The sequence below is a fragment of the Periplaneta americana genome, chromosome 15 (genome assembly GCF_040183065.1).
Source record: "Periplaneta americana isolate PAMFEO1 chromosome 15, P.americana_PAMFEO1_priV1, whole genome shotgun sequence".
NCBI classification, from domain to species: domain Eukaryota; kingdom Metazoa; phylum Arthropoda; class Insecta; order Blattodea; family Blattidae; genus Periplaneta; species Periplaneta americana.
Genome location: NC_091131.1, coordinates 137,565,693 through 137,578,211, shown reverse-complemented (window position 1 = coordinate 137,578,211; position 12,519 = coordinate 137,565,693). Strand labels below are relative to the sequence as shown.

At 33.9% G+C, this 12,519-nt stretch overlaps 1 protein-coding gene across 6 annotated transcripts in view; it reads left to right on the top strand.

Annotated features, from left to right (window-relative positions):
* Positions 1 to 7,240, top strand: part of LOC138715388 (zinc finger protein 594-like) — a 107,920-nt gene extending 100,680 nt beyond the window's left edge. For all 6 annotated transcript variants that reach the window (XM_069848245.1, XM_069848246.1, XM_069848241.1 and 3 more), the window contains 2 exons: positions 6,667 to 6,801; positions 6,891 to 7,240. In XM_069848245.1, coding sequence (XP_069704346.1) covers positions 6,667 to 6,765 — 99 coding nt within the window. In that variant the 3' untranslated portion in view covers positions 6,766 to 6,801; positions 6,891 to 7,240. The remainder of the gene's footprint in view (positions 1 to 6,666; positions 6,802 to 6,890) is intronic.
* The last annotated feature ends 5,279 nt before the right edge of the window (positions 7,241 to 12,519 follow it).

Here is a 12,519-nt window from a genome sequence, read left to right as displayed (position 1 = left end):
TGTCTTTTATTAAATATTGACTAACTAATTTTATATAATTATTACAAATATTTTTTTTTAATTCAATTTTTAAAAGTTATATATCAATGTGAAATAGCCCTATTAAAAATCTTAAAAAATGCCTACTAGGTGCACTGAAGTATTCTTAATAATTCCAGAAAAAATCAGAATGGGATCTCCAATAGTTTAATGGAAATTTAATTACTTACGACACAATGTGTAGTGGTCGGTGCAGCAGCAGTGGAGGGGACGCATTGAAGTGCGCTGGGAGATTTATCGGCGCTGGATGATTGACTGAATGTTGCAACATTACACCCAGTACGGATCAAGTCACTCGAGGAAACGCTGCTAATTTATTTATTATGATATCTTCAAATATTTGTACATTATGCTTTTTAAACGTTTCTTTTCATTCACACTTTAAATTTTCATTTGCCTACCTTCTTTCTTGAAAGAAAATTGTTTTACTAAATCTTCAGTTTTTGACAACAGAATGAAACAATGTAATTTTAATGTACCAGTTATTGGTTTTAGAATGTGGTATCTGGCCTGCAAATTTTCAGTATGGTTTTTGTGCTTATTCAATGAACAAAATATAAATGACACGTTAGAAATGTTTTTTGTGACCAATCAAACAGTTTTTTTTTTTTTTTTTTTTTTTTTTTTTTTTTTTTTTTTTTTGGTGTTGTTATAGGATCTTGTATAGGCTGGCTCTCGTGGCAAGTCTTTTAACATTTTCTCCAATGTCATCACATGGACCTTTACCATGCGACATTGCAAAGAAGTGTCATTCAGCACTAATTCCATAATCGTCTTCATGTAAGCAATTATTTTTACAGTTTTTTTTTTTTAATTGTGAACTTCATACATTGGAAAAGTAGATGATTTTTTTCATATCGTTGGATTCTTGCTTTAAGAAATTGATTCCTTGGGATTGAAAAAAGTGAAAGGGATCGGTGTCATGTTTCATAGTTTCTGAGATGACAATACCTTTGTACCGAATTTCTGTATTTCCTTTGAAATATACTATGAAAGGATGTATTGTGGCTTGGCATATTTCCAATGCACACCTTGTATTGAATCTTGTATTACAAATGAATAATTTTCAGAAAACTCTGCAATAACTATGTAATTTTCAGGTTGTACATTTCTTTGCATTCCGTCAAAAATAAAATATGCCGACTTTTGAAGGGATGACGATGCATCTTCTCCATGAAAAACTTTACATGCTAGGGAGCCTTTTACTTTTTTAAACTTTTCACAGGGGTATCGTTTTTGTTGTAGCTTTCTTTTCTTGATAGGGGATTCTATTGGCATCAAACTCTTGTTTAATTCCTCAATATTAGTGATTTCTAGCACTGTATCCATAGAACTGCTAGAAAAAGAACTGGGATAATCACTTTCTCTCTCTCCGCACTTTCATTTGATTTATGTTTATTAATATCACAAGAACTACTGGCTTCACATATAATTTCACATGACCTATCCGGAAATTGATTGATTTTTACGGAACGAATCACATATTTGCACATTCAAAGACTCCTTTAAATTCAGCTTTATCAATAAGTCGCGACTTACGCGTCTTAGTCTACTTTTCTTTTTACAAGAGTGATTAGGAAGGTAAATGGATTTAAATACTTGTTATATATTACGCGATCTTTACCGTCACTCATGTTGTATAGAAGTCACTTCACTCCGTGAAATTCAAACCCTAACTGATTATTTTTCTCTTCTATATTTTGTCTCTTGCCATCTGTTTACTGTCATAAAGTTTACTGCCTTACCCAGCCTTGCTATCATCAAACACTTGGCTATATTACAGTATAAACATAGAGCACTGTGAAGGGCTTCCCCTCTTAGCTGAGCTGACAATAATAAAATAACTTTAGATAAGATATTTACTGTTCCTTAAGGTATTAATCATTTGATGATTAGTATGGTGACATCAGATGCAATGGAGGATTTCGTAAAACATTCTGCGGGCAGACTTCTAGCCTATGGCTGCAAGCAGTTCATTAGCTGGGCATCGCGAGCGCGTGCATGCCTCCGGAAAATAAATTGTTACAAATGTATGGATGCCAATCCCACATTTATAAATGCAGTAGTTTACACATAATACATCAGCGAACAAGTCTTTTTTTTTTTTTTTTTCAGATTTTTAATTTGGCTATTTAATATAGTAATTTTGCTTTGAAAAAGAAATGATTAAAAAAATAGGCCAAATTTTTAATTTATTTGTGATAGGCCTAAAGTAATAAAAAGTGTTCTATTTAGTCTTTTAAATGCGCCAATCTGCAAATCTCAATTATATGTAGACACAGAGTTCCAAGTGAGTTCATGTAACAGTGCGCGCATAATTTGCGTAATTTCAAATAGTCATAACTACACAAATAACACTAGGGAACAAATGAGAACTTTTTTTCTGCGGTATAAATATAAATATAGAACTTTTACTAATTTCGGTGTGCTGAATTCAAAAATGCATTTTGTTTTGCCATACCACGTCAGATTTTTTGGCAATGCAGCAAAACGTTATTTTGCAACAAAATAAAATTATAAGTTACAGCATGTTCGTAGAAATCATATAGTTATTTTGTTAACACGTCCATCTTTTTTTTTCTACGATGTATAACAATAAAATAAACAGTTAAGAATTCACAGAGACATTAAGCCTATATACTATACAAGCAAAACATTTTACTAAACTAAATTATAAGAGCAGAAAGCTCACCTTCAGAATGTAGTCCATGTTAGACTTCCTCGGTTTCGCTTTTTCTCTTTCCATTGAATCTTAGTGTGTGTGAAGTCCTCGAGAATTCTCTTCAACACTCCAACAGTAATCAGCAATCATATTTACTTCTCAACTTCCCTGATAGCATCGCTCTACCTCTTTTAGATCTTGTGGAACCTTTCACCTTGCTCTTCGCTGAGGGCTCCTAAATTTGCAGGAAAGTAATCTACATGGTCCATTAGAAAGTGAAGCTTTAGGTTCACATTACCAAGAAATTTCTTCACAACTTCTTTGAATGCGTTCCATGCACTTTCTTCTGTTTCTTTCATTGTAAGTACTGGTGAAATTGTGGTCCATCATCAGCTTTCGAATTTGTGGATCATCAAATATTCACTCCCTGATTTCAGCGTGTGTCAATGAAGAAGAGTTAGTACATAACTACTGGAAGTAAGAAAGATTTTTTTTAGTGCCTTGACAAACTGCTTCATAACTCCCAGTTTTATATGTAATTTAACAGGGGGAGTATTTATTTTCTTACGAGCAACGAGACTTACATTGTTAATATTTTTGTCTGCTGGCATTAGTTGCTTTCTTTCAGGTCAGTATACAATGTTCCAATGTTTGTTCCTGGCCCTGCTATCCACTTGCACAGGAAGCATGGAAATTTTGTGTATCCTCCCTGTTGTCCCAATAGTAAACCAACAACCTTCAGGTCACTGCATATTTACCACTCATGTTCATGATATTTAATTTTTTCGAGAACCAACCTTAATATTTCATATGATTCCACTAGGACTGTAGAATGTGGAAATGGTATGGATGCTAATTTATAGCCGTTAAGAAGCAATACTGCCTTAAGGCTACTTTTGGGCTCATATACCTCCTCTCCCAACTGTTTTAGTAGATTCCTCACAACTGTACAATATACCATCTATCTTCCTGTGTACAGTATATCCGGAAAAGTTTTTCACGATTCCTGTACCACAAAAAGTAACTCCAGGTGCCAACATGTTCTTCTCATGCAGTCTAGAGCCTAGTAATTCACTTTTCTTTTCGGTGAGTCCTAATTCCCTTACCAAATCATTCAGCTCGGGTTGGGTAAATTTTTTTGGTGAATTGTCAAATTCGTCTGGATCAGAAGACATCTCAGTATCTGCATTCGGGGAACTGCTTTCAGATTCACTGTCATCCAAGTTTTCTGGTGATGTAGGTACAGGTAAGCCCATGACAAACAGGCCTCAAAGCTGATTGAAGATTTGGATACTTAATTGATTTCTTGTTTTCCTTGTTGTAACCAGTAACATTACACATACAAAAATAACAGTCATCATAGTGATTCCTCTGCTCACCCCATACCATTGGTATAGAAATTGGCATTGCTTTCCGTTTTCCTGCATACCAGTAACGCAATCCTCCTACACAATTGTTACAGGCACTTAGAGGTGCACATGATTTATCCATGCCACCAACTTTTACTTTGAAGTAAGCAAAATATAGCTTCTTTACAAACGAATCTATTTTACGAACTTTTCCATCGAACATATAATACTCACAAATATAGAAAAACTTCTAAGGATTTTGTATACACTGTCTCCTACGCAATTCTGATGAACTCGTCATATTCAGTTTTTAAAATCACGCTTTTGCACTACGATTCTAGGGACTCCACTGTAACAAAATTCACACGTGTTCACAGAAGTAAGCCAGCTGCTCAACTGACAAGATTTAAGAACTGTATATTAAGGTTTTCTGTAAAGAACAATTTCCTGGCAAAGTGGGAAAGGGGATGGGGTGATAGGGCATGAGATGATGAAACATCATTCTGAGATAAATATTAGAACAAAAATATTTAGTACCATCAGCTAGGGGGCACCTCGGCTTAATGTATAATGAATACTGCGTGGCAATAAGTACCGAAAAATTGAAATTGCGACAAAACTAGACGTGTTACATAAAAAATGAAATCATTTTCGGACTCAGGGCATTGGTTTCCATACAAATTAACAACTTTCTTTTTTACCGCAGAACAGTTGTTTCCTAGTGTAATTAATAATTGTGAAAATAAAACAATACGGGTCTCCTTATTTGATGTCTGGAATTCATGAAAAAAAATTCGACCATTTCCGAGAAGGTTGTGTTTTATTGCTGTGCGATTTGACGTGGAATGACTCATATGCGAATACTCTGTGCATATTTTTTTCTGGAATTTAGCAAAGAAAAACTGGAATGCATGCATTATTTGAAACACAAATTACAGCCATTTTTTTTCTCTCTGCTAAAATTAGAGTGCGCAGATTATTTGATTGTGCATATAATTTAAGAAGGTCTACCTATGTATATATAAGAATTATATGTTGATCAGTGAGTGATAGCTTTATGACCGGAAATCAATGCTATCATTCAACATTGTAACACACTGCACCCAAATAAAAAAATATTATGTTAAGATTATTCGATGGTGCAGAGTATTCGTATGTATATGGTATGTTGTTGTTAACTAATGCTTAGTTCTTGGCAAATATTGATTAATTTATCTTAGAACTTTGGCTAAAAATATCTATAGACAATTTGGCCTAACTCTAAACACTTAACTTCTATGAGTCATTTCTCAGTGAAGGTATTCTCTGTCCCAGATTTGTAACAATGATATATTCTGAGTTTTAATGTCAGGAGTCTTTTCTTCACATACTTCTTACACTTGCAGTTTTTGTTATAGAATCGCGTCTTAAGAGTACAGTACCCCATCTGCATATCTATCATGATCCTCAAATTTATTCTTTTCAAGAACAAGACCTAATCATCCCCTTACTATATCAGAGTTCATGATGAAAGCCTGTTTCAATATTTGCGATTGATGGCATCTCCATACCCCATATAACTTTGAATCATATCATCTGACCATACTTTTGTATAGGTTGTGTTTTCTTGCATTCTTTTCATTGTATAGTATACTACAGTACAGTTTCACTATTTTACAATCTAAGTCATCAGTGGATATTGTTTAGGGCCTATATTTGTATTTCTTTACATTTTATTTTATTATTTTAATGATACAGTAGTCACTTAATCTTTTAACTGACAGCTTCTTACCAGAGATTAGTTCCAGACAGGTTCTGTGATTTTTATGAATATGGACAAGTTTTCTATGAGCATTTTGGTTTTCTCTGCCATTTTCATTCCTCCATTTCTATTATGACTGCTTCTTCATCTTACATCTCTGAGTAGCGTCTGTAGTTTGAAAAAGTAAGTAAACAATTCCTGTATTTCATCTAAACTATTGCTATTGAAGGAAACAGGAGGCAAGGAAATGAAGCTGTCATACTTTATTGGCTTATGCACTGAAAGGAGTTTAATATAATCAATACCACACATTCGGTCCCTTTTACACCTGGGAAAGATCAGCTGTTACATCCTTTCTGTCCTTTTATTCCGTTTTCCTTCATTGTTATGGATTTTTTTCGTATTTTTTACTCAGGATGGGTTGTCTTTTGTTATTTTTTTTTTTTTTTAAGTAAAATGCTGAGGCATCTATTCTCATAACCTCAAAGATGCTGCACACTGGCATACAAGTAATGGTTGTTTTCGACTCTTCAGAATTTCCCATCATATTTACCTTTGATTTTCTGAAATTTTCACAGCTGTATGTCTACCAGTATGTTTTCCGTTCAAGACTGAACCATTATTAGTTGTTAAGGATTTTGCACATTAAACTGATCATGGAAAATTGTTGCTGCATTGCCCTTATAGAATCTGTATAATCTTCAAAGCATCTTTTATTGTAGTTCGTTGCTTTTATTTAAAGTAGAAGGTGTAAAGTGAATTTTGTCACACATAGTATACATTGGAATTCTATTCTCTTTTCTCGACTAGAGGATATCATCCAAATTATTACATGTTTATGATTTAGTATTTTTAAAAGAAATTTTTCTTTCCAGACACACTATGTACAAATATACGCATTTAGATATCCAGTATGTCTACCGCAATGGATCTGCATGATGTTGGAAGCATGGAAGGGGAGATACCAGCAGTGAAGAAATTTGCATATAATTCCCGTAGCAATTGAATAGGTGATATTTAGTGGTATTTTAAATTGGTTTTATTTTTATCTAAATTTATTGAAATAAAATTCAAATTGTGGTGTTTTGTATTTTTATAGAGGCTTTGGCAAGTGGATTTTCAACAAAGAAAAAATGTTTCATAAGTTTTGTGCTGCTATCAACTGCCAGAAAACAAGATATCAGTGTCTCAAATAGCAGCACGACTTCTTCTACAGCAGAAAAAAATAGAGAGGTTACAGCAAGTGGATTTAAAAAAAAATGGTTTCAAAAGTTTTGGGCTGCTATCAACTGCCAGAAAATAAGATATCAGTGCCTCAAATAGCGATAGGACTTTTTCCACAGCTCATTTATTCTTTGAATGGTGTGGCATATCTTGATAACTGACACAAAATCAGAGAATTCTTTAAGTGTATTGACCCTAACAAAATAAATAGGAAAATGATTGAAACTCTTTAAGTATAGGACTCTCTACATCAGTATTTAATTTATCAGACCCAGCATGCAGTGTGTTATGAGTATTATGACTTAAGAAGAAGAATATGAGCTAGCAGCCAACTCCAATCAAATGATCACATTCCAAATCGTTCTCAAATGATTGAACACATATTTTTTCTTCTTCTTTGTTGAAACCACGAAAATCATAGTTGGTATTAACATAAAAAATCTTCACTGCTTTAAGCAAATAATTGGAAATAGCAAGGGAAGTTCCATTTTGTAGTTCATCAAATTCAGTTTACTTAGTTTGTGTACCTTCAGTCATATCAAAATACTGAACAACAATTGGGACTATCTTATGGTACGTATCTTTTGTAGCTAGCATCAATGGATCTGCTGAGTCTACATCCTTAGCAGAACACAGTCAAAAGTATGGGGAGCAAGAATATTGTTCACAATTGCTTGAATTTTTGTTTTTGCATTTGAACATTCCTACAATATTTCAATCTGTAAGTAATTTGGAATACATTTTAAAGCTGCACATGGCTTAGTTGTAGGACATGTGATACATGTGATAGACAAAGACACCTTGAGCTGCTGCTACATCCTTGGCTTCACTAGTGTATTCAATAATATCTTGAGCAGCAGCCACACGTTTATGCTTTGCAGTTGTTAAATGTTTAGACACATCATCTTTACCTCCATGGGACACAGTCACTTATGAAGTTCAGAGATAAAATAGACGAGAATATATTTTTTCTTATTTATTTACTGAGAACACCCCTTTGATGTTCACAAAATAAAATTTGTAATTTAGAACTAAGGATACATTACTTTTAATACTAATAATACTATTATTATATTGTTTAGTCAACTGTCTGAAGACAGGTCTGAACTTCACAAGTGATATGATAGGATTTTTCAAAGGATCCCCAGTCGGTCTCTCTTGTTGCTAGAAGAACTTAGCTGCATGGTCCACCCCAGTCATTAAGGGATGCGTGTGGAAATTTCTAGGTGTGCAGTTGTCACATTTTACATTGACTTCGCCACGTGGGTATGACACAATCTTCTATACAACAAATTGTACTTTCATTCAATCAATCACGAATTAATGAATGGTTAATTTTCAGTTACTGTGTGTATAAAGATCCGTTATAGAACCATTGTACTGTAAACTTCTTCAAATTGATATATTTTCATACTTATATCAATAATAATAATAACAATAATAATAATAATAATAATATAATAATAATAAAAAGTAACACCGAAAGAAGATAATGTCAATTTCTATTTCGTGTCTAAATCCGCAGCGAAATCTAAAGCGGTATGTAATAAAATATGACAGCATTTTGCTTCTTTTACCTCTATTCGACGTCACTCTCTCCTAAATGAATTAGAAATCTCTCTTGGTTACTGTCCCTGTCGTGCTTCATATAATTCTCTTCCGTTTTAACTGCATGTTGAATCCGATTGTTGCAGCTTCGTCACACAGAAGTTAACACACTATACTTAAATCAGGGTAATATTGTTTTTCCTAACATAAGACCTTAGTTGGTGCCAGATCATTTCCAAAGGATTTAGAACACAGTGGTACAGAGGAACTCATGAGGCTGTGAGGCTGCGAGCTCCTCCACTGCATTTCCCACACCATAACTGCCTTGATGGGTATGGGGTTGGGCATGGTAATATATTGTGCCTCATAAAGTTAATTATGTCTTTAACATTGCTGCTCATCTATCATTGCTATCTTGGACTTGTAAAAAAAAAACGAAGTAATTTACAATAAACTCCACAAAACAATTGTAATAATAATAATAAAATTGTAGAAGACTTTCAAACAGTGAACAAAAACACTTGTGAATTGTTTGAACATGTTAAGAAAGACTGCAGTTATTAGCATTCAGGAAGAATTGGCAACATTTATGTTTGCCTCAGAAAGCAAAAACAGAGATTATAGTAATGCCATCGATTTTGGCAGATGGATTTTATTAATCAGAATTCCAGAGCGAGTTTCTCTTGGCTGCAAAATCGGTTGTTATCTTTGTCACAGCTGGAATGGGTGAGACATAAGAGTAAACATACATTCCTGATTATCCTAGTGGACTCGGATGGACAGTCATCTCCAAAAACAACGCAGATATAACCACTTTTATACAACTGCAGTAATCTATACAGTATGTGTGCATGCGTATAAAAAGAGAAGTCCCCGGCACACTGTTTTCGAGATAATTCCAGTTGCCGCTGCATAATCTTTTCCTCGTTACTATAAAGTATAAAGACAATATATATATATATATATATATATATATATATATATATTGATTGTCTACATGTGGGAAATACATACCTGAAATTATGCCCCGTATTTTTTAAACACCCTGTATACACACACTGTGTATAGAAAAAACTATTCTATAATCAACGGTCTGACTAATCATTTTAAATCTCCTTAAACCCTGTGTGTAGGTTTTTGTTAATCCTTAGTCAAAACATAAGACGGAGTTTTACGAAATACGAACATTAAGGGATGTAAAATAGAAGGTAATGATGATCAAAATATATTGGTTTATTTTTTGAACCAGCAGCCATTCAGTCCTTAAATTTAAAACAAAGGCTCCTTTATAAAATTGAGTTAGACTGTTCATCTCATCTCTCAGAATTGTTTCTAAAATGTATAAGGAATGTAAAAAAATTCAACTTCATGTACTGCATTCAAATAACTTTTGAGGATTTTTTATCCCCCAAAGAGCAGAGAGGAGAGAGAAAGGAGATGACAGTTTAAACATTTCACTCAAGTATTTTGAACTAGCCGATGTAGAGACGTAACATTTAAAATGAAGGTTACTCTCAACAATTTTGATTAAACATTTTCCGATTTTTTAAATACCATCTAAGGAATAATGAAAAGGCAGAAGGGAATGAAAATCTCAAGTCGTCCGATCTCGACGAAAGTTGATATCTGGAGATCTTTGGGATCACAGAATACGAATATGATATTATTTTGTCCGAATTTATCCTCCAAATGGTAGAGTCGGACAAAAATGGGTGAGAAATTAAATTTGATATCAGAAGTGTTCTCAAAACGAAAATTACTGATAATAAAATTTGTGCGAATTCAATAGGCTATGGCAGATTCAGTACTCTGAATTGTATTAAAAAAAAAAAAGAAAGTATCGAGTAACACAGACAAAACACAACATATGCATTTAAAAAGGTATGTAAATGTAACACATTTCCATAGTATGAATTTAGCAAAATCCAAAAATATAATTTCTACATATCTTCAATGAATTTTGTGCTGGAATTTAGTATAGTCGTCAGGCAATACTTCTAGATTTTTTTTTTTTTTTTTTTTGGAATCCATTAAGTCTGTATTGTGAATGGTAATTCTATTTTTCAATTGTTGCTATCTCTGCAGGGAAAATTGGTTTCTCCGATATTTTTTTCGATTTTGAATATTTTTAAATGCTTTCTTCTCTGTTTTCTTCACAATGTGTGTTAAGAAATTCTGCTCTTACCAGATAAATATATAAACAAGAAATATTTTTCTTTTGCCAGGAGTAATTGCAAACTTTATTGCTTTATGTAAAAAATATTAATTAAAAACAGCTTAAAATGGTAAAACAATGCCAAAGACAGAGCGACCGCCACAAAGAAAAAGGACCCTGTTTGTTATTGGAGAAGAAGCGAAATTGCTGACACATACTAAGAAAATAGTGAAAAAATTAAACATTTTTTGCATTACGTAGTTGATAATGGGAGCATCTTAATAAATAAAGATTTAAATCGGTTAACGGCAGATGCGACAGGTGTACGAATTATTACTGTATAAAAAATTCATCCATCAAGCTCGACAACTATCAGGCTCAGATTAAAAAACACAAGAAATGAATCGATGGCTTTTCTCGTGACCTATTGTCATTCCTTGTAAACACATGCTACGCGTGATTTAAATCATTAAATTAAGCTCTCATATCCATCTGCTTCCATTAAGACTTTTGGAACATGAGGTTTCTTGCTTGGTTTATCGAATTGCCACAAGTTATTAATTGAGAAAAATTTGCTCCAGGGCTAGGTATCGAACTTTTGATTCCCAGTTACATGCACTAGGATCTCTAACCACTGAGCTACGCCGAGACTCAATCCACAGTATCGGATCGAATCTTGTAGATTATCGAATTACATATTTTCTTATTTAAGCATACCTATTCCTTCGGTTATTTTTCCAACGTGTCGATTCCTGTCGCTTCCGCAACTTATTGTCGTACTTCATGAATGTTTGTTATTAATGAAGACAATTCCACACAACTCATATCTATTTTTCACCTGTCGCTTCATGAAGTAATGAACATTTGCAATAATTTCTTGGTTCTGGTTATGCAATGCTTTTTTCCTCTCAATTTAGAAAATGCAAGAGGCGAACGAAAGTCATACGGCACTCCCATGAATCCGACTGTACTGTGGTGTGTTTATTAATTAATAATGACGATACGAGAGGCGAGTGTGAACATATAAACAGACAGCCTTATCGCAATTCATTCTTGCAGTTCTCACAAAACACTGGCTCGCCTACTGGAAATGTCATTGAGGTCATCTGCCAAAATCGATGGTTGTCAACTATACCCATCCCCCGAGTGGACAGAAAAGGTTGGGGGAACGTCTTACTTCAAAAGGCAACTGCTCAGCATGCGGTAGCCTTTGTCTTTAACTGGGGATGCATAGAACGAACCTACTATACCAACATGACACCACTTATGAGGCAACTAGGCCAGGAGATAATGGGATAGGGTGACCAATTCCTTTCCCCCTATGTACACATTGTTGTTTAGTCAACTGTCCAAAGACAGGTCTGAACCTCACAAGTAATACCAAGAAGGCACCACTTATGAGGCTACTAGGTCAGGAGATAATGGGGTAGGGTGACCAGTTCCTTTCCTCCTCTGACACATATCAAGTGAGATGTACTGCCTGATAATAGATATACATATCAGCCAGCACCTCAATCAGAGGATAACTATTATATTAACAGAGGTAATTTTTTTTCTTAAGGATAATTACTTTCACATTTCACACAATCTTTTGTGCTTGTCTTTCTCGGTTAAATGATGGACATGTGAAACCATCTGGGAGAACTTAATATAGCAGGAAATGTGAAACCATCTGGGAGAACTAAATATAGCACATTGATAATGAATTAATAGTGAATTTGTTTTATGAAATTAAATTCAGGACTTTTTCACATATATTTTTTTTTAATCACTCAACATTTTGTATACAAAAATCCAGGAC